This window comes from Hippocampus bargibanti, linkage group LG12 (assembly GCF_051943395.1).
Source record: "Hippocampus bargibanti isolate YZ-2025 linkage group LG12, ASM5194339v1, whole genome shotgun sequence".
Classification (NCBI taxonomy): Eukaryota; Metazoa; Chordata; class Actinopteri; order Syngnathiformes; family Syngnathidae; genus Hippocampus; species Hippocampus bargibanti.
The window spans coordinates 8,050,413-8,074,826 of NC_142745.1; the positions used below are offsets into that span (position 1 = coordinate 8,050,413).

General features: G+C 39.7%; 2 protein-coding genes across 5 annotated transcripts; both read left to right on the forward strand.

Annotated features, from left to right (window-relative positions):
• inavab (innate immunity activator b) lies at nucleotides 1-14,837 on the forward strand. 2 transcript variants are annotated; one of them, XM_089010224.1, is made up of 11 exons: nucleotides 1-225; nucleotides 5,805-5,931; nucleotides 7,118-7,228; nucleotides 9,416-9,549; nucleotides 11,164-11,286; nucleotides 11,376-11,607; nucleotides 12,169-12,222; nucleotides 12,365-12,617; nucleotides 13,088-13,240; nucleotides 13,382-14,093; nucleotides 14,242-14,837. In XM_089010224.1, the coding sequence occupies exons 3-11, from the start codon at nucleotides 7,174-7,176 to the stop codon at nucleotides 14,332-14,334; spliced, it is 1,809 nt and encodes a 602-aa protein (XP_088866350.1). In that variant the 5' UTR covers nucleotides 1-225; nucleotides 5,805-5,931; nucleotides 7,118-7,173; the 3' UTR covers nucleotides 14,335-14,837. The 2 variants fall into 2 exon arrangements, with proteins under 2 accessions (XP_088866350.1, XP_088866351.1); XM_089010225.1 differs by having other exon boundaries at nucleotides 5,808-5,931.
• Nucleotides 14,838-15,301: 464 nt separating this feature from the next.
• On the forward strand, nucleotides 15,302-23,933 carry adipor1a (adiponectin receptor 1a). Of its 3 annotated transcripts, none has more exons than XM_089010226.1 (8): nucleotides 15,302-15,931; nucleotides 17,154-17,369; nucleotides 17,458-17,577; nucleotides 19,921-20,092; nucleotides 20,226-20,412; nucleotides 20,778-20,965; nucleotides 21,096-21,289; nucleotides 22,340-23,933. In XM_089010226.1, the coding sequence occupies exons 2-8, from the start codon at nucleotides 17,223-17,225 to the stop codon at nucleotides 22,466-22,468; spliced, it is 1,137 nt and encodes a 378-aa protein (XP_088866352.1). In that variant the 5' UTR covers nucleotides 15,302-15,931; nucleotides 17,154-17,222; the 3' UTR covers nucleotides 22,469-23,933. The 3 variants fall into 3 exon arrangements, with proteins under 3 accessions (XP_088866352.1, XP_088866353.1, XP_088866354.1); XM_089010227.1 differs by lacking the exon at nucleotides 15,302-15,931 and adding an exon at nucleotides 15,979-16,144; XM_089010228.1 differs by lacking the exon at nucleotides 15,302-15,931 and adding an exon at nucleotides 17,000-17,021.
• The last annotated feature ends 481 nt before the right edge of the window (nucleotides 23,934-24,414 follow it).

Genomic DNA, 24,414 nt, shown 5'->3' on the forward strand with positions numbered 1-24,414 from the left:
AAAAGTTTAGTTTGGGCAGCAAAACTTGAATCAAGCTGTTACAACTCATTTTATTTTTCTTTTCGAACTGCCAGATGTCTATTTGATCATACGTGTTTATGGTTGTTTTATTGCGTGTATTTATGTGAGGGAAAACATCAACATCCGTTCAAAAGTGGGAATGCTCACCGATGGAATGAAGATTGTATGGATTCAGCTAGCTTGGGATGCTAACTAGCCTGAATGGTAAGAGACAAGCATTGCATTCCAGTGCAATACAGTATACGGATATGATTAGTGAATTAAATTCCGCTTAAATACTTTGTCGTTGATGTTTTTTTTGTTTTATAAGGATGCCAAATGTCAACGATTGCCAAAATATCATTTTTTGAAAGCAAGTTTTCCCAAGTGAAGATACTCTAAGCAACGGCCCAACGACTGTTTGAACTCATAACGGTGCAAGGAAAAAACTCTATCGCCAGTTTGTAGAATTCACGCTCCACCACAAGCAAATTGGTGAATGAAGCTTCATACCTGTCAATTCAGTTGTTTTTCCTTGACTATTGACACTTATTAACTCCAAATATGCACATAATCTGTATTTGATTTATCCAAATCTTGATGGTTTAATTCACCTTGTACTGTTCATGACATTGTCATTTAAACTTATTTTCAATTTGAGACACCGAATTATTCTCTCATTTGCCTGTCTTACTTACAGTATGTGCATGTATTGCAGGGGCCATCAACCTTTTTAAAACTCTTCTTGCATGATGATTAATGTGCAAAGACCACCAGTGTGATACAGACTTCTGAATTACAAAATGTGCTCAAATTAACATTAATAATAGAATTAATGTTAACAATTGGATTTTGTTAAATAATTCATGCAATGACATGGATTGTGGTAATGATTTCTCACAATAATTTGGAAACAGACAATGTTCTATAAATCTCTGCTGATGATTACTTCTATATGAGGCTAAACACATAATGTCCCATCACTGGTGATATAGTGTATTGTTTAAAGCACAGTCAGTGAATATTTGTCAAATGTGCCTTACAGTTCTATTTTTGCACTGTGGAATTGCTTGTGTTTGGGAGCCTACAGTAGGTTAACTGTAGGCTTGTCAATTGGTCTGAATGTGAATGGATTGTTCGTCTATAAGAGACTTCTGTTGTCTCACTGACACGTTCAAGGGAAAAGGGGCAATGTGCAAAGGTGGCTCATAAAGATAAAGAAATGAAGAGAAGTGATGGGTTTGTAACATCCTCTTTCTGTAGAAATATTCACCAGTGTATGAAAAATTAATGATAGTTCCCCTCACGTGTATTACTGACAGTGGTATTGAAACAATTTAGCAGATTTGAAGAGGTAAGATTATGAACATGGTCATTTTTATGTTTATATTGAAGTATTGAATGTATTTATTTAGTTGAGTTTGTGTTGCCTCCTTCCCATTAAAATATTCCTCAGTCTCTGCATTCCAAAGCGCTGACCTTAGGGCAAGAGTTCAACCCACAACTTTTTCCAGTTTTTGTGAACTATCTCTCTCGCTCTCTTTTTCTCTCTCTTTCTCTTCCTCTCTCTCTTCCTCTCTCTCTTTCTCTCTTATCGCTCTCTCTCATCGCTCTCTCTCTTTTATCTCCCTCTCTCTTGTATCTCTCTCTCTCTCTCTCTCTCTCTCTCTCTCTCTCTCTCTCTCTCTCTCTCTCTCTCTCTCTCTCTCTCTCTCTCTCTCTCTCTCTCTCTCTCTCTCTCTCTCTCTCTCTCTCTCTCTCTCCCTCGCTCTTGTTGCCAACCATTCGTGCTCACAGTCACACCTAGGAACAATTTAGTGTTTAATTAACCTACCATGCATGGCTTTGGAATGTGGGAGGAAACCGGAGTACCTGAGGAAAATCTACATGGGGACGGTCAGAACATGCAAATTCCACACAGGAAAGGTCAGAGCCTGGAATCGAAACCCAGATTTATACATTTTGACCAGTGCCTTTACGTTATCAAGGTGCTAATTGTCAAGAAAATCGGAACATGAAACAGGTGAAATTGAGACTGGTTTGTGGATGTCACAAAGGTAAAAAAAATGCTATCAACGGATACTTTGAAAAGAAGTTGGACTGTATTACGTTTTACAAATACAGTGAATATACTATATACAGTAATATCTCTGCTCACGAACTTTTCGCCTCACGAACATTACATTTGCGAGCATATAGTCTATAGCTAACGAACTCGGCGGACGAACCAAACCACACAGCGCCCCGTGGCTGGCGGACTAGTTTTCCACATCCCCTTTCTTTGAACGCAGACGTGGTTTGTTATTGAGGATACTTTTGCTATTATGGGACCGAAAAAGACCCCACCACAGGCTAGTGTGAAGCCGAAGAGGACACAAAAGAAAATTACGGTCGAGCAGAAGCAGGAGATCATTGAAAAACACGAACGAGGTGTGCGTTTGTGTGACTTAGCGTCCCAGTACACTAAGTCGAACATTGCTACAGGCACTTAAGGGTGTTTCTGTGTTATCTAAGCAACAGTCGCAGGCAATAGAAGACGTTGAAAAACTTTGATTTGAATTAACAAAAAGCAGCTAGCAGGGGACAGTGTGAGTGAGGGTATTATCGCCAAGAAAGCAGGGCAACTTTACTCAGATATCTTCAAGATGCAACTACATTAACGACCATCAACATTAACTCATTACACACACTTTCTGTGAACCAATGAAGTTCGTGAGCTGAGGTACCACTGTATAAAGTTTGAGGCGCTACACAACTGCACCGGTCATCTTGTCGTGCACTTGATGACTTAAGATTATTTGAAGAATTTGTTTAGCCAGCTGCTGCTTTGCAGACACAAAGACCTTTCTGATCGACATCTCTCTCTCTCTCTCTCTCTCTCTCTCTCTCTCTCTCTCTCTCTCTCTCTCTCTCTCTCTCTCTCTCTCTCTCTCTCTCTCTCTCTCTCTCTCTCTCTCTCTCTCTCTCTCTCTCTCTCTCTCTCTCTCTCTCTCTCTCTCTCTCTTTCTTTCAGTCTCTCTCTTTCTTTCTCTTTCTCTCTCGCTCTCTCCTCTGCTTTAGAAAAGCAAACCATGACCAACTGGTTCCACTGGACCAGTCTTGGATAAAGGAAGTCAACTAAACATCCTGACTTGGCAACACAATGAGAGAGATGGATAAGAATAATCAGACCTTTTCGGTTGTGTTGCTTAACATACTGATGGACTCGAGTGATTGGGATCACTTCTCGGCAGACACCTCATATTGTGTTTGTATTTTAACTTTTTTAATTGAAAGCTACAGTAATAATTATCCGTCGCAGTTGTTATCTCATGTTAAGGTATGCCAATAAACTGGCATGCAGCCCGTTTAAACAAAATTCCAGCATTTTAACAGCCATGCTTTATTGTAATCACAGCTTTAACTCATTAACAAATAACCCGGCCAGCTATTCTTGGCTAATACCTGCTGATTATATCTGAAAACAGCTCTGCATGTTTGGTTTTAACCATTGCTTAAAACAAGCATTTGAAGGTAAATAATTCTGTTCCTGCATTCTTATCCGGACATCCAAACAATTTGTCTCATGATAAATATTGCAGAGAAAATACGAAAGTATATATTCAAAAACATAAAATCACAAATGCACAAAATCAAAGATTATGCAAACTCTACACCCGTACAATGAATGAAGAGCTAAAAATGAAACATATCTTTGGTGATACAGTATATTTATACCAAGCCACATTGTTTCTTCCTCGGGACCACTGCTTTCAAAAACCTCATGGAATGTGTTTGCTTTTGCACGCTAAGTAGCAAACAAGCCAAATAACAAAACATAACCCCCTCGTGGAAGTCATTAACAGATACAAACAATTGCTCTTCGCACCCCCTTTTCACCTTTTCTGAGCATGTGCTTGTAGCAGCCGTGTCATATGAGAACTTCTGAAGTGCCTGAAATTGTCTTGTGCATGTGTGTCTGGACACCGACGACATTCCTGGAAATCCTAAATGAATATTGAGTACTCGGAATGAATGCAAGGCGTGCAGGGGTGATAGCATGTGTTGTTGTGGATCTCTATAAATCACGCAGGCTATCCTAGTAATATGTGTTTTGAGCCCCGGAAGTATCAAAAAAGGCCTTATAGCAAGGAAGGAACAAACTCCATTTCTGCTTAAATCATGAGCGAGCAAGAGATGGCATTCCGCACTGGCCAGATAATTGTTCACAAAAAACAGACAAAAAAACAAACAAAAAAAAGGTTTATAATATGAATTTTCCTTTAAATTATTTGCATCTGTGATGTTGTTGCCGCTGAATAATGAATAATTTAACTCATTCACTGCCAGACGTGCAAAAATGTGTCCACTCCAGTGCCAGGGTTTTTGTCATTGCCACTCAAATTTCAGGACCCACAGAATATTGAGTTTTAGGACTACATTAACTTTCATTGCAGCATAAGAAACTTTAGACTTTCTTCTTTAATCAGAAAAAAAAGAGTTAATTCCTGAATTGTATGGGTTTGGAGTTATACCGTTTGGTTCGGGCCGTCACAAAAATGGACAAAATCCGACTTCAACGGACAGTTAGGATGGCGGAAAAAATCATTGGCACCCCCCTACCCACTCTCGAGGACTTGCACACTGCAAGAATCCAAACTAGGGTGCGGAAAATCAGTCTGGACCCTCCGCACCCTGTCCACCACCTTTTCCAGCTACTCCCCTCAGGCAGGCGCTACCGATCCATGCGCACTAAATCCAGCAGACATTTTAACAGCTTCTTCCCCCAAGCCATGAACTCTTTGAACAGTAGCCCAAATGGAACTGTATAGTGCCTCTTTGCATTTTTTTGATGATGATACTAGTGCAGCGTGTTCGACCGGAAACAAATTCCGTGTGTGTTCTACATACTTGGCAATAAAGATGATTCTGATTCTGATGAGGGCAGCTGTCCAAAATACAATGCAATACATACATATTGGTTTATATAGTGCTTTAACAACAGCTGAAGCTGGAACAAAGCGCTAACATGAAAAAAAATGGAAATGCTGCCCCCTTGTGGATAGGAAAAAATATTGCCAGAGGCCATGGCCAGCGCTTTAATGGCACCCAAATAAGAAAAATCAAATCCTGAACAAATTCGGGAATGGCGCTCTGTCATATTTTCAATTCTGAATTTGTGAATGGGAGTGAATTCATGTTAAGTTTCAGAAATCATAAATCGGGAGATTTTTGTACTTGTGACTCTGTGGTGCGTGTTGAAATAATGTGAGCGTTACAAATGTGTCAATTTGAAGTTAATGAAACACAAAAATATTTTCTTTGTTTATTTATACTGGACATTCAATTAGTATAAAAATGTATTTTGTTTTTTAAATTGTATTTTGTTTCACCTTACAAATGAACTGTCTGTATTGTGTCAATAGTTGCTTTATAAAGTGAGTATTGTGGTCAAAATCAGGAATCTCTCGACCAATTCGTGAGACTTAACATGCATGTGAATGAATTAATTGTGATTTGTTAGTAACCAACTGCCCCTTACTGTCACACAAATGTTACTCATACCGACGCTTTCCTTCCCTCGTTTGATTCTTTATATAAGTTGTGTTCCAACTATGTGAGAATTATTCCAGCGCTACTTTTAATCACGCTTTCCCCCCAAAGGGCACATTCATTAATCAGGTTGGCCTCCCTCATCCATCACTGATAAGCGCAGATATAATTGCAAAGAGATTCCCAGTAACCTGCTCATTGTTGTTGACACAGTTTCAAATTCAAATGGGAGTTATACGATACTGACTCTGCGTGTGGCCACTCCCTTCCAGCAGGCAGCTCTTTCTTCACTGGGCCAGGCTCTCATTCTTGTGCGTACTTCACACTGCCCAGCCTTCTATCAGCACGCACACGCTGAAGGACTGTTACCACTTTGAAGTTCAGCAAATCTCTACAAAAGTAAGTACTTTGTACATTCTCATACACAGTGTTGATGATTTGAAAAGCAGATTGAATGCAAGTCCATCTTTGTTTCTGGGATTTTTTTTTCTTCAAATCTAAACTCAAATGTAGTGAAATTACTCTGGTTTAACAGTAGAAAGTTTGTACCGGTAAGTTTTGAATGACGCACTGTGATGAATAACATGAACGCCTTTCCTGCTGTTGTTTACTACTTTTACTTTCTTCAAGGCATACAGTTAAGGTCTAAAGTTTTCAATTTGTGACTCATTTTGCTTAAATATTGCTGCTAATAAGCAGTTAAAAGTAATTGTTTGAATTCCACAGAACTTGGCTTCGTTGTGAGGATTATGTCATCATCATTGTAAACATTGCACTCAATATAAGTTAGGCGTTCAAGAGTACTTATTATGGGTTATTGTTTTATGTAGGAAAGAATCAGAGAGAGAAACAAAAAATACAAATAAAAAATGGTGAAACAGAAAAATATAGAAAGATAAAAGCATCGTTCTATTATTTCAATTTCACATATAAAGTTCACATCATGACCTTTGAATTTGCCTTTCCAATTCTAGCTTCAAATAACAAAATATCACAACATGGTAGTCATAATTGTTTAAGTGGACAAATCACTTATTGTTTTGAAAGCAGTTTGGTAACACAACGTCCAGTTAACACCGAAGCAAGTCACATTTTTATGAGCATTGTGCTGGATGTGTCATATTCATGTCATGTCCAGGCGGAGAACAGAAACCTTTTTTTTCTTTCTAAAGAAGACGCACAGTGTGCAAACAAGTTGTAACATTCACATTGCACCTCCTTGGCTTCCCACGGCCATCCGAGCTGAACCTCCTCTACGTGTTGGAATGCGACACTGCCACGCCGCTGCATTCCGTCGTTCCCTTTTAGTTAATAATCGAACCAGGAGTTGTGATACTGGCATCATATGACAACAAAGCAGGCACAGGAAACAACCCAGACCTGGCTACACACGTTACCTCTGTAAGCTATGACTCCACTCTTGTGAGTGCGGGGTCAAAATGGCAAGTCACACCTGAGTCATTCCTAGTTTAGACTTTGCATGGTCTCTCAATGTTGACATTGACACGTCACTCGTTCGCGTTTGTTCTCGATATTACGTCATCCGTTTTGAAATCACTGCTTGATTGTAAATTTGTCTTCACAGGACATGGCGGTCATTTGCTGAATTTACCGAAAATTCAAGAGGAGAAACTGAGCAATATGGAAGGCAAGGGCGAAATCAGCGATACTGATAGTGGTATCATCCTTCACTCTGGTAAAAAAAAAAAAACATGTTCATTTGAGTCATTTAGTACACAGTCATCCGCGTGGTCTTCATTTTCACATGTTCCTCTGCAAGATAACAAAATGCTTTGGCTTGTGATGGGCTTTAGGACTGTAATTGGGATTATGGTTACTTTTTTTAATGGATTGATTGTTGAAAATGGGGTGAATTTTGTCGAATTGGTCGTTGAATTGCATTTTGAAGCATTTCAGGCTAAATTGTGTGCAGTACTTAAATTGCGTTGCGGTTTGCCGATAGATCTTGGCGCAATCCTATTGTTCATTCAATACAACAACACTGGCGTGCATCACAATCAAACTTCAGAAAATTCTAAGATTGAATTCCTAATGAATATTAAGAATAAAAATAATCCCTTCTTCCTTTCCTCAATATTTTCTGCATTTCTAATATTTATCCAATTCTCAATTTGCTAAAACAAGACAATATATTCGGAACGCTGAATACTGACAATTACAACCTTAATTGTATGGTAGAAAACATCTCATAAGGGGATGGACAGTTTTTGCCTAAATTTAATACCACAGTACTGTATAAATGTAACCCCTTCAAGATAACAACATATGTATCAATCAAATTTGTTCATTTCTGGTTTTTTTTTTTCATTATTGTTTTTTTTTTTTTATATATTATTTTTTTTTGCGCATTTGTTTGCCTACTGTGTAGCTGTTGTATTTGTACCGGGTATATTTCATGTCAGCATATAGGTTAGCATGACTTCTCCATCTTTTCCTATTATCTCTTCTTATTATGAAGTATGAAGCGACTCCTCATCCTCCTTTTGTGATTGTTTAGTTTATTTGCTGCCATGTGCCTGAAGATTAGTGAAGAACTGAAGGCAGGATAGTGTTTAGCTGTGATAGCTAGCCAAATTTAGCGGAGCAAGTTAGGTTAGCACCTAGCATTCCTCAAGTTTTTATGTGTAGGCAAACCTTATAATACACTATACTACTACTACTACTACTACTACTACTACTACTACTACTACTACTACTACTACTAATAATAATCCCGTGTGACATTCCTCTGGCCTTAATTTACCGCCTGTTTTCTGCTCCGTACAACGCCAAAGTGTCCTTCCATCAAGAATGGCCATTTGTCTCTTAAGAATTGGGAATTCTTTCCTTTATTGCCACAATGCCACACTTATTTCCTGTTGACACATCAAATGTTTGTCAGTACCTGCAGGGATTCTGCTAATAATCTCTAAAGGTATGCATCACACAATGCATTCTGCACCAGAAAACTCCCCCAGCCTGGAGACTAATCCTCTTATTAGTCTCCAAGGCGACAGACAGCACAAGTCCAAATACTCACTGATTATCAATCGTCACATAATTTTATTGGCCAAACATGGCCAAATTAAATGCCTTTTTAAAAATGTGTTTTTTTTTTCTGAAGCAGAGTTTTTCTTAGAACTACTGTGAGTTCTATTGTGGAATTTGAAATCAATGTTTGTAATGTTAAGCTGCATTTATTTTATGGTGTTCAGCATTCTTCCAATGATGATAAAATGGTGGCAACCAATTCGTATGTCATGGAATAATTTGTTTTGACTTGAACATTTTATTGGTCTACATGGTACATTTGCTTTGAAATGTGTTAGACGGCACAAGGAAAACACATTCAATTCACAAAATGGTTAATTATGATGTAATCACACATCAACAACTAATGCTCCAACGTTGTACCTGCTTTTGAGAATGAGAATAAGGTAATTATGAGAAGAAAGATGAAAGACATATTAGAAGAATAAAGCAAATTATAAAATAGATGTTCTGTGATCTCATGACCCAAAAATAGCCACGTGTATATGTAGGTTTGAATGTTTTGTCACATCACTTTCATTAATATGAAGAAGATCAATGCACATTCCAAACATTTTTAATGTCTTTCATCATTGAGAAGAGGTGTTTTTAAATACACTGTATCTTTCATTATAATCCCTGATGAATGTATAGCAGTTCTCGAGAAAAAGCCAGTGGCTCCAGTGCTTGACTTCATAATATTTGCGCCTTTTGTTACCTCTCCTGTGTCTTGATCTCATTAACTTCATTTCTGCAACAGTCAGATTTCTTGCTTGTATTATCACAACTGTGGTTTTTTTTTCTTTTCCAATAAACACATTTTCTTCTCATACTTTGTGGTTATTCACCATAGGCTCAGACAGTCCGACATCTCATACGAAGGATGTTAGCACGCACACGAGAGCTATGAAGCTTAAACATCAGGCGCTCCAAGATCGACTCGAGCTGTGTCTCCTGGAGCTGAAGAAAGTCTGCATCCGTGAAGCGGTGAGCAATTTGGAACATTGTTGTGTAAAATGATTGTGGGCATTGTATTTTATTCACTTGTTTATTTTATACTATTTTGCGCACATTGTTTCAATTTAGAATGATTGCTTTGTCATTTACTCCTTAAAATAACACCTGATGCTGCTATTGACGTTGTTTGGGAAATGTTCCCTTCACCTTCACTTCAGTATTTCACTTCAATATTTCACTTCAGTATTTCTAAACTCCCACTCATCCACATCACAAGAACAAGCTTTTGTAGCCATCTTAATATCAGACATCATCTTTGAAACCCACTAACCTGCATTCTGCAGGATTTGAAGTGGATGGGTCTTTTGGACATAAGAATCATTCACTATATATGATCCTGGTTCGAGAGAAGTGGTCATTTTCTTTGGCCTTTTCGACCACAGTATTGCCACACCTAAGGAATTAGTTTTTTTCAAAGTTTATTCTCTTATGATCAGTGCCGGATCCACTGCTGAAAAGGAAGCTTTGATCCTCTCCTCTTTCATCTAGAACTGCTTTATGTCACAAAGAGGGTACAGCAAGTGGTGAAGAATGAATGACTGTGTCTTTGTGTTGTCATGTTATTTGTTATTTAGGTTTTTTTTTTTACTTCAAGAGGGCGCCGTGAGAGTGGTGGCCTTTCCAGCAGCTCCTGTATTTTGTTTTTCTACTTCTTTCTTTCCTTTCCTCTTCTTTTCATAACGTTGCTGCTCTGAAACGTAAATTTCTCCACTGCGAGACAGATAAAAGTACCGTACATCCAATGCAATTCAACAAATAAATATTGTGGAGAACACGGGTCGTCGCAGATGGATGAAATTAAACCATGATGGGAATCAAGTTTTTTTTTTTTTTTTGTAAAAAAAACAGTCTTTTAAAATATACAATTTGGATACTTTTCTTTAACTTTTAAACTAATGTAATTGTATGTGCTCATTCCTTCAGTGGAATTTCCGCTTTACAGGAAAAAGGCTTCTCTCAGTCAAGTATGTGATTTTCACATAAAGTTCACTCATTTTGAAACTGGACGCATAATCAAATTTGGGAATCTGTACCGGTGTTATTGCTTCAGGGTAACATCCAAGTACTGATCATTCGTTCCCACTAACACCTGAGCTGATGACTCGTGTCAGGACTTGCGAAGGTGATCTAAGAGGACGCGCCGCGCCTTCTACGCAGCTTCTAAGTCATCACTGTGTCAAAATAAGGAGTAAACTCTTTGGCCAGCTGCATCCGAATGTCTCAAAGAGCTAGTGATTTTACGAGTGATGAAATCATAAACGTGTGTCGTCATGCACTTGCTTTGTTTTGGACATGGATAGTCGGACGCGGGAGCTGAGACCAGAATGTGATGACAAGCGCTGAGTTGTGCAACAGATTCATAGACTTATATGTCTCAACTTGTGAGGGGAGCGTGATGTTTGTGTATTTGGTTCCAAACATTCACACCCAAATGAATGATCTCTGCCTATGTGAACTGAAAGATTGCATTTGGAAATTGTGTTTGGTGTTTGTGTTGAATATTTCATCCGCACATCAATGGGCTTTTAGTATGGCTCACTCTTTGTACAGAGAGTTTTGATTTGTGATTTCATTTGTGTTAAGGAGCTGACGGGCCGGCTCTCAGGAGATTATCCTCTGCTACCAGGAGAGAAGCGCCCACAGGTCCGCAGACGAATCGGAGCTGCTTTCAAGCTTGATGAGCAAAGCATCCCTCGGGGAGAGGAGGTAAAATAATGTTTTGTTATCCTGTGCTTTTTTTTTAATTAAAAAAAAATGTACAAAAAATTCTAACCCGTTTTGTTCCATCTTTGCAGGAATCGGCCCTAAATCTTGTGGATGCCGAGCTGGCGCTTCAGTTTAAGATCTACGAGGCGGCACGCAAGCTTTGCGAGGAGAACCACCTAAGTAAGGCGGTTCGAAAGAGCCGCTCGGAGCAGTGCCGGCGAGAGGAGAAGAAAGTCAAACAGCTACAGGAGACTGCTTTCCAGCTACGGCTAGAGCATGGCCGATCATCGCCGCTTCCCGCTTTCAATATCCCACAACGTGGTGAGTGGGGGGTTTAAAAATGGTTGAATTTATTAATTCAAAATTAGTTTGTTTATATTTCTGTATTTCAGTAAAATGGTATAATATTTTCTCATTTTTTCCCAATTGGATTGTATTATTGAAAATGGTGTTAAAAATAATTAATGAAATATTTAGCAAAATCAACTTAAATAATTTTGTTTAGTTCAACTATTTTTTTTTGGACTGACACTAACTTAGCAACCAATTAATTACTTAAATTAATCAAAAACAACTTTTGCAAGGTGGATTGATGTAATCAATTTTTTCAACCACTTAATATCAAATAACTGCTCTGTGTGGCCATGCATTTCCTGTCTCCGATCTGGACAGAGATTGCTTTTGTTTGGCAGTGGAGAAGTGAGTCAAGATAACAAGCCGCATCACGTTTCCTTAACTTTTTGCCCTTAACCCTGTCCATTCGTGTAAATATACAGAGCAAATTCCACCATAAATATAAAAAATGTAGAAATCTTTAACTCTGGTGATAGTCAAAGAGAGGGGATACTGTGGCATCTCATCTTATATTTTGCTTTTTGTTAGATTTGGCTGCGTCTGATGACAGCTCTTTGTCTGATTCTATGGTTCAAGATGAAGGTACGGGCCAAACGTTAAAAAAAAAGGATCTCAAGGTGTATACGCACATGTGTGTGTCTGTTTTCACACTTAGCTGTTTAATATTTGTCATTAGAAGTGCAGAGTGAATCTTCACAACCATCCTCTGTCCTCCCATATTCAGGAGAGATGGACTCTACACAGCCACCCACTGCGTCCCAAACTGACGGTTCCTACCGGTCACCATCCGTGGGTCCTCAGAACTTGCCTTTAACACCAAGATCGTCTCCTCATCCCAGCCTTGACTCTTCCATGGGTTTTACCTCAAGCCCCGCTTCATATGACTTGCCTCCTATCCAGCACTCGCCGTGGTCAGAGACCAGCCTTGACCAGCCATACCAGAAGAACAAGAAGTCACGTTCCTCCTCCAAATCCAGGTAATAGAAAAAAAAAAATCCATCATGACACGGTTCTCAAGATTCTCTTTTGACAAGATAATGCACAGAGAATGCATCAACTTTTATTTGTGTTTTAAGGTAAAGGCTGGAATTGTTTAAAACGTGCTGCCATCTACTGGTGAAAATACTGTACAATAATAGAGAACGCCCATTAGATTAGATTATACGTACATCACAGTTGTATTTTAGGTTTAAGCGCCTGGGAAAACTTTAAAGACTAAACACAAAATGTTAAAGTAAAAAAAATATAGGGTAATATTTAAAAATGTCACTTGTAAAAGAAGTCTTAGATGTCTGTATTGTATCCCAGGCTTAGTGCATTTAAAATAGTATACACTAGAATTTGGGGGTCTGTATTTTTAAAAGCTTTTCAAACAAATCAGAGAGATCATTGTATTGTGTTATGTTTTGGCTGAAAAAAGATCTGCTGTGGAACTTTTTTTCTCCAGTCCAATCAAGAATGAGCTGCTCCCACCAATTGAGGCTTGCTTGGCAACTGCAGCTCTGCCACAGCAACTCTCCCATTTGAAACTGAGCCGTTCACAGTCCAATAGCATGCCTTCCACGCCAGAGACACACGTTCACAGGCAACTCTCTCTCAGGTATTTCAATTTATCTGTCTGCACAGTATTCTAGTTTTAAACAATCTGGTATTTGTGGAGACATTTTATATCCAAATGTTAGAATGTGTTTGAACACAGCTGAGACTGGTTCAAGGTCAAACATTTGTGTGAATTGTGCAGGATGTCTAACCCGGAGTCTTCACCTGGACAAGACAAGGATCGTGGTCGCACCAGAGGTCCAAGGAGGCGCTTGATAGACTACAACAAAACCCCATCAGGAGGACCTTCGCTCACATTAAGCTCCGTAAACCAGGCAGGCTCTGAGGATAGCAACTCCGAGCACTCGTTTGCATCCTACAGCAGCTCCCCCAGTCAGGAGCTGCCTTCTGATTTGACGAAACACTGCCAGGCTCCCTCTCCGCTCTCTGCTCCATTTGGTAGCTACGGACCCCGAGCCTCTCCAATTCCTGAGTTTTACCACAGTCCCAGACACCAGTCCAGACCAGGTGTTCACAAAGCCTATTACAATGAGGAAGTGATCTACTCTCCGTATGTGGATATGCCATGGAGCTATTACACCCATCAGACTTCGTGCCCCCCAAACAGATATGAGTACCACTACAAAGAGGCCCCTGCACCCCTACAGAGAGCACCGAGGCATTTGGCGCCTGATAGCAGACTCTCCCCCTCATCAGCACAATGGGATCATCCGCAGTATCGTTCCAACTGCCTCCCACGTCACGTAGTAAATGAACAGCTGAAATCGTGGCATCGACGCAGTCAACTCAAAGGACCCAGGTCGCGCTCCCTTGACAGACAGGGAGCAGTCAGGGTGAAAAACATGGCAGCTCTGGAGGCAGTACGATATCAAAATCAGAAGTACCAGGAGCAGGTAGGCAAAACGTTTACTGTTTAGTTTGGCCTCAGAAACAACTTTCCAAAATGTAATTATGTCTGCACATTTCTTTTTCGCACCATCTTTATGACTATTCTGCCAGATAGCTTTTCTCCAATGATTTTTCTCTGTCACTCACTTGCAGGCTGCCCAAAGAAGAGCCGTTCAATTGTCTACTGATGACTCTCAAGGACACTGGGTTGGAGACGGCGGCACTCACTATATGAGTCAAGTGTGACACCGGGAGATCAAATTCGTTTGGACTAAGCGAGAGAAATCATCGACAAATGTCACGTGAACTTGTGAGACAGACAAATCAGCAAATTTCACCTGCATGGGTGAAAGGCTGGGGTGTTTCGTGATAAAGGACATGGAAAAGGTACACTGACATGAATGAAAATGAATAATGAACCGAAGGGGCCCAAATACCTTTCAGCCATTATGTGTCTCTAACTTGACACCATGTGTAATATGAATTGTTGGATTGTATATTCCAAGTAATTATATGAAAAATATGAGCCACCATTTTAAGATAATCCAAATGAATAATGTGCCTTAAAGTACTGTACATGTAAAATATTTTTTCTGCTTGCTACATCAATCAGCATTCCTGTTTTGCCACTTCATCATTTATCTGAAATTGGCAGAATAGTCTTGTTTTCCAGCAATTTCATTTAATTTTAATGATCTGCCTATGACTTAACACTATGCTCCGCTATAGACGGTGCCGGTACCTGAGATTTGAAGTAGAATGGTGGTAAATAAAAGTCCTAATGTGTGGCAGCTATTTTCTGTACATGTCAAACAAAAACGTGCGATTGCAGAATACTGCAGACCAAACTTTAGTTTGCTCCAGAATTGTTCAACATTTTTGTGTCATCAATCTGAAACATTCCACATGTGTCACAAAGAAAAAAAACTCAACTCACTTACAGCCCTTCACTGTTATGTATTTATCAGTTATTTATTCACCTTTGTGAAATCACCTGAAGTCACACTTGATATCAGTGAAGCTGCAGAGTGAGTTTAAGAATGGCTGATGCAGTAAACAACATGTACAAAAAAGACTACAATCTTCATTGTGTGTTGTATTATTTTAGATACTGAGGCTGAAATTGACCCCCTAAATAATAAATATAAATAATGACAGACTAAATTAATAAATTCCCTTCATTTTCTGATGTGCTATATCCTCACAAGACTCGTGGGGGGTGCTAGAGCCTCTCCCAGAGGTCATTAGGCGGGGGACACCCTGAACTGGTACACAGCCATAAATCAGAGTACCTGGAGAAAACCTACAGATGCATGAGAACAAGCCAACTCCACATAGGGGAGCCGGGATCAAACGCACGAACTTTGCACTGTAAGGGTGATACGCTAACCACTGGACTGATACATCACCCCGGTCAAATCCTCTGGCACTAAATGGCAGAATGTACCATAAACATGTTGCCATTTATACAACTGAATACTATAATGGCTTTTCTCCTCCCAACACAAGACTTATATTTGACAAGGTGTACATATATATATACACCTGAAAAAAAACTAAAAATCGTTATTTCAATACATATGCAGTACTTTGGTGACACCTTTGTTGGTTGGTGTATCGTCAGATTTTTCTAAATTAATATGCGTTGGCTTCTTCAAGGGTGGAAGTCATCCTGCACAAGAACTGTTACTTTTATTTTGAAGTGCGTAGTTAACGAATAAATACCTTTATTTTGAAGGCTGTAGATTAAATATGCGGAAGAGCCCGTAACTTCCGGAAAGGATTGTATTTTGTTTTTTTTTTCAATAAATAATTCACCTCGGTTTGAGGACTCTCTTGTCAGGTAATTAGCGTGCCTTGAATGCAATTGTAGTGGCAAATGTTTTTCTTTTCTCTGAGAAGTCGAATAATTGTCACGAATTAAACCTCAAACTGTCGCCTGTTTGCCAGCTCAGCGCTAGCCTAAAGGTAACGTTAGCGACATAAAATATGGGCGATCTGTCAGCACACATTTGTTTGAACTCCTGCTAAATTGGGATTTGCCGTGACATAAACGGTAAGCGACCGAAGGGACATTAATTCATCAAATCATCGACATTTTGCGTTTGTTGTTTACGTTTTTATTTGTTTCGGGACTGAATTGGGTCTGACGCTCTGCAAAGTCACATCCGTTGTTTGTCTGCCCGCCAGCGTTTGTTGTGTTCCCAGTTTGCGCGTTCTGTTGTTCGTTTGTCATCTCTGCATTGATCCTTAATCGCAATTGAGAAAGGTGAATCAACCTCATCGCTCAAGTTTTACAATCAGGTTGATTCATTACGAAACTTCTATCAAGTTATATGTTATAGAATGATAAACCCAATCCATCCATAATCTCATCGATTTTGAGTTGCTCTCAATTGAAAGGTTCAGTATGTTTATTGGAACGTAAAGCTTTACTCCAAGAACACTGTTGTTAGAGCGTGTCAATCACAAGATTACTTATTTTTAATTATTTCAATGCATCAACAGAAACATCTGTTTATTACAGGCGATTGTGTTGCATGGAATAACCTCAATTGATAATTGTGTTTTTCAACTGGTTGTATATGAATTATCTGTTGATCGTTTCGGCGACATATTTGTATATTTGTTTCTGCAATTTATTGTGAACCCCCAGTAAAGGCGCCAGTAAAGACAACAGAACATTGTATTATGCAAAATACAAACTTTCTATCTCTTCAACAATTCGTCCTGTTATGTACGGATAAAATCAATCTTTTTTATTACTGAGTATGACTGCAATTTAGTTTAATTCAGCGAAAGGTCTATCAGCCAAAACAATTTGACGAGGTTTGAGCATGCATTATGTGTCTTGTGTTTAACTGTGTGTAGCAAGCCTACCCCCTGTGCTGTGGTGCATTAATGTGTCATGAGAGATCATCAGGTGTCCTGCAGTAAGCATATAAACCATTTCACAGAATTAGCGGGAAATGTGTATTCATTCGCAACAAATAATGTACTTATAAAAGTTGGACAACACCATTAACAATGTGTGTTTGAATGTTGGACTTCATATTTTTTTGCAGGAGGAAATTAAAGTGTACAGTTTGAAGCAGAATACAGGGACTGAGAGTGGGTCATCAGGCAGTCTCCCTATGTCAGGCCGAAACGGGTCTGCAAGTGATGCAGACTGCCGGATCTCAGAGGACTGCCATGTCCCGGATGTGGAACTCATGGAGTTGGGGCCGTTGCTGGAGGAGGGAGAGGTTCGCCCGCCGGCCTCTAAAGGTGTCCATCGAGAGGTATGCCCCCCCCCCCCCCGACTTAATCCCCTAACCCCCAAACTGTGAACATTATTTCTGCTTAGCTTCAGTAATCTTTTCATTAAAGGGAGCAGCCATGCTTGCGGATGAGGAGGAGGACGATGATGATGATGAGGTGGGAGAGGTTCTGACTTTACCACTCCAGGCGCACCATGCCATGGAAAAGATGGAGGAATTTGTACATAAAGTAAGTGTGCCATTCCAATTTGCACCCTGAATAAACTATTGGGAAGTCCATAGGGCAAGGGACCACACTTGCTAACTGAATTGGAGGCAGAATCGAACACGATAAAGCTGCCTCTGAGTGAAAGTCAAATAGACAGCAAAGCACAATGTCACAAGGTGTGGCTCCCCGATCCAGCCCTCAAATTGCTACCATTACAAGTGACTCCGCCCTTTCTTCTGAAACAGCAACTTCTGGTTCCAAAATATGTAAATGAAACAGGTCGGGATGTTTTTCTTCTTCTCCTTCTTGATCTACCAAGTGTCACTTTGCTGTTCTTGTTCAGAGCCTCCATTCAACTCATGATCTTCGACTTTTTCCAAGATGTGCAGTCGGGAGTTACCAACTGTGATTGGTTAGCTCGAGGTTACAGTCAAGTTGCTCTTTGTGCAGCGGCCCTGTGTAAAAGTAATCAAGACTGTCATATTTAACTACCGTATTTTCTGCACTATAAGGCACACCTAAGATTTTTCAAAATCTGAACATGCGCCTCATAATCCAGTGCGCTTTATGTATGGAAGACGTTTTAAAATATGTCATTCATTGAGGGTGCCTCTTATAATGCGGTGGACCTTATGTATGGAAAAGGTTTTTACATACAGTGATACTTCAGTTTACGAATGCTTTAGCTCACAAACTTTTCGCCTTACGAACATTAAATTCTCGAGAATCTAATCTTGGCATACGAACGAGTTTTCGGCGGATGAACACCAAACCGCAAGGTCGAACAGCGCCACAGTGGCTGGCGGACTAATTTTCTTCACCCAATTCCTTTGAGTGCAGTCGTGGTTTGTTATTGAGTGGAGTACTTTTGCTCTTAAAAAGACCCCACCACAGCCGAAGAGGACACAAAAGAAAATGACGGTCAAGCAGGAGAAGGAGATCATCGAGAAACACGAACGAGATGTGTGTTTGTGTGACTTAGTGTTCCAATACCAGTACGCTAAATCGACCATAGCTACGTGTGGCTAAGGGTCTAGGGCTGAGGCTAGTAGGGGACATTGTGAGTGACGGTATTATCGCAGAGAAAGCACGGCAACTTCACTCGGTTATCATCAAGAGGCAACTACATCAACGACCATCACAAAGGTAAATAAAACGACTTTATTACACAGTACAGTTTATTTCTTTAATTACAATACAATAGCATATTTATTATACATAAAATAAGGTATATTTTGTGTAGTTTTAAGGCTTATATAGTAGAAAAGTATGTTTTATGTGGACCTGGGAACGGATTATTCTCATTTTTAATGGTTTCTTATGGGAAATAAATGTTTGGCGGACTAACTTGTCGCCTTACACACACTTTCTGGGAACCAATTAAGTTCCTAAGCTGAGGTATCACTGCATGTCATTCGTTGAAGGTGCGCCCTATATTCCAGTAAATACAGTAATTTACTGCCAGACGTGCAAAAATGTGTCCACTCCAGTGCCAGGGTTTTTGTCATTGTCACTCGAATTCCAGGACCCACAGAATATTGTACAGTATATTGTTTATATATTATTATTGTACAGTGAGACCTCAACTTACGAACTTAATTGGTTCCCAGACAGAGTGTGTAAGGCGAAAAGTGTGTATCTCAAAAAAGAAATTCCCATAGGAAACCATTAAAAAGGGAATAATCCGTTCCCGGGTTTCCATAAAATATAGTTTTTAACTAAATAAGCCTTAAAACTACACACAACATACCTTATTCTATGTATAATAAATGTGCTATTGTATTGTAATGAAAGAAATACACTGCATTGTATCAAAGTTACAAAGAGAGGCACATTACATGAGGACTGTAATTAAAGAAATAAACTGTGCTGTAAAATAAAGTTTTTTTCAACTTCTTCGATTGCCTTCCTGGGCTGAACACGAGCCTGCGGTGGGGTTTTTTTTCGGTCCCATCATAGTAAAATTATCAGCAAAAAGCTCCAAGTAGGCGATCGACGTGTGCATTCAATGAGAGGGGGTGTGCAAAGTAGCGCCGGCTGGAGCGCTGTTCGGTTGTGTGCTTCCGCCGAAGATCACTCCGCCAGCCGTGGTGGGTGTGTATTATGAAAATAGTGCTTATTATAAGGTTTAATTTTCATAAATTTGACGTTTGTAAGACGAAAAGTTTGTAAGATAAGGTGTTTGTAAGTTGAGGTCTCACTGTATATTATTAAATATTCAAGTTGAAAATGTAATATTCTATATTACATCTTCAATGTGAAAAACTGGTCTCGGAGAGGCCAGTGCCAATTGATCATGTGATTCTCCCTTTTCCATACGGGTTGTTTTTACAACCCATACTTGATTTACTTATTTTTGTAAAGGTTTGGGAGGGGCGCTGGAGAGTCATTCCCTTCCATGTCCTGCCAGAGTGGCTGAAGGACAACGATTACCTCCTGCATGGACATCGCCCCCCCATGCCATCATTCCGGGCCTGCTTTGGAAGCATCTTCCGAATCCACACAGAGACCGGAAACATTTGGACTCATCTCTTAGGTCAGAATTCAAATGATGTGTATTTTGTTTAAGAGCACATTTTTGTGTCAGGACTGTATTTCTGTCATGGGTTCATTGACTAAATGTGAAAATACTTTTACATGAGAGTCAGAACTGTTTTGATCTCCTCCAGGGCTGATTTTATTCCTGTGTCTCGGCACTTTAACCATGTTGCGGCCCAACATGTATTTCATGGCTCCACTTCAAGAAAAAGTTGTGTTTGGGATGTTCTTCCTGGGAGCTGTGCTCTGCCTCAGTTTCTCTTGGCTTTTTCATACCGTCTACTGCCACTCCGAGAAAGTGTCTCGCACCTTCTCCAAGTAAGTCTTGAAGCACTTTTCACGAATACCCTCTTCACATTTCAGCTCTTTATGAATTGCAGAATAATTTGTCAGCATGTCAATCTTCACTTCATTTATTTGAAAAACCTGCATTTTTATGCATCACTACGTATGCTAGAAATTCTCTAAAATCGGGGCTGCTCATTCACTCACTGCCTCTTCAATCTTGACCTGCATTCTTTGTAGCTACCGTGACTGCCGCTATAATTAATGCATACACAGTTTTGTTTCTTTCTGGTATATAATAAATCAATCTCTTTTGGGGGGAGAATTGGGAGAGGCAAAATGAGTGCACAGATTGTGTTTCAGGAAGGATCCAATGAATCTTTCATTTGTCCCCTCAGGCTTGACTACTCAGGCATCGCACTCCTCATCATGGGTTCCTTCGTACCCTGGCTGTACTACTCCTTCTATTGTTCTCCTCAGCCGCGACTTATCTACCTCACCATTGTTTGTGTACTCGGCATTGCCGCCATTATAGTGGCCCAGTGGGACCGCTTCTCCACACCTCGACACAGACCCACCAGAGCAGGTAATACCATCCCCACTCTAGAGTGTTTTATTGAATATTTAACATCCTAGTTCTCATGGTCTCCTCCAAGTAAAGTGGCCATTGCTTCATTGTTCAAATTATTTGAAATGCTATTTTGGCTTGTCTCTAGGTGTGTTTATGGGCCTGGGACTTAGCGGCATTGTTCCCACCATGCACTTCACCATTGAGGAGGGCTTCGTTAAGGCCACCACTGTTGGCCAGATGGGTTGGTTCTACCTGATGGGGGCCATGTATATTACTGGTGCTGGTCTTTATGCAGCCAGAATACCCGAACGCTATTTTCCTGGCAAGTGTGACATATGGGTAAGTATTGAAGCCCCACTATGTCCCATTACGAACTGAGCTATCCAATAATGAATGATCCATTTATTTGATCATCAATTAGGTTTTGTTGAATCACATGATTTCTAATGTTCTAATAAAAACATATACTATTTACAATACTAAAATATTTCCAATTTTAAAAACATGTACTGTCACAAAAATGATGTTTGGAGGCCTGAATGGTATTTTCATTCATTTGGATTAGCCTTTATTAGTTTCACAGTGGAGAAATTTACATTTCACAGAAGCAGTGAGGAAAGGAAAGGAAGAAGTAGAAAAACAAAATACAGGAGCTGCTGCAAAGGCATCCACTCTCACGGCGTTATTTTAAAGTCAAAACAACAAAATAACAAATATGACACCACAAACACACACACAGACAGTCATTCAATCTTAAGCACTTTCTGCACCCTCATTGTCCTATGAAGCCGTTGTAGATGATAGAGGAGAGGATCAAAGCGTCCTTTTCACCAGTGGATCAGGGACGTCATGGTGAAATGTGCACGTCTGCTCTAAGCTAATTGATGGAAGCAAATCAGAATCTGTAGCATCCATTGACAAAGAGATTATCTCACATCTCCTGTCCCACGTAAATCCGCTTCAATCCCAAGCCGCGACCGTTCCACATGCTCTTTTCTTCTCATCTGGGGCTCCTCAAGCCATGCATCCATCCAGCCGCAGACTGTCCAACAGCACCGACCTTTTCGCTCAAACAAGCGGGGCTGTGAAAATGCTACCCTTTTAACTGGGAACATATTTTTCAAGTTAATTGGGTTATTAGTGTGACTAAAATAAACTCCTAACTCAAGGTACCCACAATATATTGAGATACAAGTTAAACAATAGTAACCATTCAACCCTGAAAAATGATTCCAGAATCTTCAATAATTTACAAGACCCTGTGATGCCGATCCGGTGTTAGTTTGCAGATAGGTGAATGTCCCCTTTCCCATGCAAGCAAAACTTATTTTCACTGAATGAGATGCAATGTATTATTTGTGCTCATAATGTATTTCTCTCTGCTTTTAGTTCCACTCCCATCAGATTTTTCATGTTCTGGTCGTGGCAGCAGCCTTCATCCATTTCTACGGCGTTTCCAACCTGCAGGAGTTCCGCTACGGCCTGGAGGGAGGATGCACAGATGACACTCTACTCTGAGAGACTGAACTGTGACTTGTTTTCTGAATAGCCCCCATAAACACCACATGCACACATTCAGCCAAAAAAAACAGTACAAATGCTGCTGGAATTCCTCATAGTTACTCATTGCTCGTTATTTAATTTTGCTCAAACGGTGGTGAGGGCTACGGGGGGGTTTGGTTTCTGCTCGGGCTTATCTTAGCTCGAAAGATGTAGCATTGACTAGCCAAACGAGCACCTGAGGGAATCGTACACAGTCACGACTTTGTCAATCGTGAAACTTGAAATATGCATAGAAAGTAAGATCGCTTGATTGGAAAGCGTACCTCCCTCTACCCATGTTGGTCTCAGTTTTTTTTGGCATTTGGCAAATGGTAAGAAGAGTATTATTAAAAAGTACTGTAGCGGTGGGAGCACATTATAAAAATCAATCATGAGGTCTGTCCAGGGTTGAGAAAGAATGTACTGTCAAGCTGTTTTGGTGCAGAACAACAATCCGGGTCAATATAAAAGCATAGACGTCTGTGCAGTTGAATGAATATGAAATGTTACATTTAGTATAGATGGATGGATGAATGTTGCCAGACATTTACTATGCTAACCATTATTGTTCAACTATTGGTCAAAATACGGCTGATTACCGCAGAGTGTAAAACTCTGTAAACCAAAATATATTTGTCTGGTATTTGAACAGAGAAAAGTTCTTCACACCATTTCTAATATTACATTTTTTCTATGTTAACTTTCATTTGATTCATACCTTTATTTGAGAAAGGGTCCCAAAACAAACCTTTTTCACGTCAGAGAAAAGATTTGCAGCAGTTGTGTAAAAAGAAAGACCGGATGTAAACTTGTAAATGTAAAGAAGTACCCAGATGTTATTTTCCAGGCAATACATCATTCTCTTTTCTCATGTGTCGATTTTGGTCTCAGGCTACGCACAATGTACAGTTGCGGAGGGTCAAGTTGTGTTTTTTTTTTTTTTCCAGTTGCGAGCTCTCTTTTCTGTTTGATTTCACATGCAATCTGAGGTGTAAATATCAAATGCACCGCTTCCATATTCTTCAAAACAAAACTTTTAACTAACAAATGGGGTTTAAAACGTTACGTGTGATTGGTACAAAAGTTTAGTATTCCCGTGCCTTAGGCCAATGGAAATGTTTTAAATAAAATGGCCTATCTGAACAGTCAAGGGATCCACAGTGATTTCCAAATGTAGACTCATTTTTATTTCCTTGCCATATACAATCAAAACAAATCATTTAACTACAGCCCCACGGACCGGTTGTATCAACTGCTGTATAAGACTACTTTTTTCTAGATCAATTTCAGCTTTATTACAGACTAAAATGTGTTGATCGACTTTGTGTTATGTCTTGTGTAGAAAGTGAGAAATCATACATTTCATTGAAATGTAGACATAACTATTTATTAATCTTCATCTTGGGGGAAAATACTGTAATAAATTTTTTTCCATATGTACAGAAGAGTCCTATTATTTCTGTTGTTTTGTCTATTGTCCACGAAAATGCTATCTATTAGCTATCTAGCTGGCTATCTATCAGCTAGCAAGCTCGCTTTCTATCTTTTTGAGTTACTTCCGGGTTGAGTGAAGCTAGCGCGTGTGGCTGCCGCTGCTCACACACAGAAAAACTGATCCTGTGACTGTAAAGTGACCTTGAGAGTTTTGAAAGGCGCTTATAAACGAAGTTATTATTATTACGTATTGTCACCTGTGCGTAGTTTATAATAGAATACAGTAGTGCCGTGAGAACGAAATGTACACTATTAACGGTTGTGAAGGACTGGGAAATTTGACATTCTCAGCGATCACCATACATCTATAAGACATATATTTGTGTGTTTCCTTTGTTCCTGCGATTATTTTATTTTGCCAGGTGTAACCATGTATAATAACCATGTATTGTGTGTAACGCTCGAACGCAGACTTGTGCGGAACTAAT

Bases quoted from the DNA above. Each gene is read 5' to 3' on its own strand.
- adipor1a (XM_089010226.1), top strand. From the start codon at position 17,223: ATGTCAGGCCGAAACGGGTCTGCAAGTGATGCAGACTGCCGGATCTCA. The intron at 17,370-17,457 runs GTATGCCCCCCC...TTTTCATTAAAG, and splicing joins CTAAAGGTGTCCATCGAGAG to GGAGCAGCCATGCTTGCGGA. The intron at 20,966-21,095 runs GTAATACCATCC...GCTTGTCTCTAG, and splicing joins ACACAGACCCACCAGAGCAG to GTGTGTTTATGGGCCTGGGA.
- inavab (XM_089010224.1), top strand. From the start codon at position 7,174: ATGGAAGGCAAGGGCGAAATCAGCGATACTGATAGTGGTATCATCCTT. The intron at 9,550-11,163 runs GTGAGCAATTTG...ATTTGTGTTAAG, and splicing joins AAGTCTGCATCCGTGAAGCG to GAGCTGACGGGCCGGCTCTC. The intron at 12,223-12,364 runs GTACGGGCCAAA...TCCCATATTCAG, and splicing joins TTCTATGGTTCAAGATGAAG to GAGAGATGGACTCTACACAG.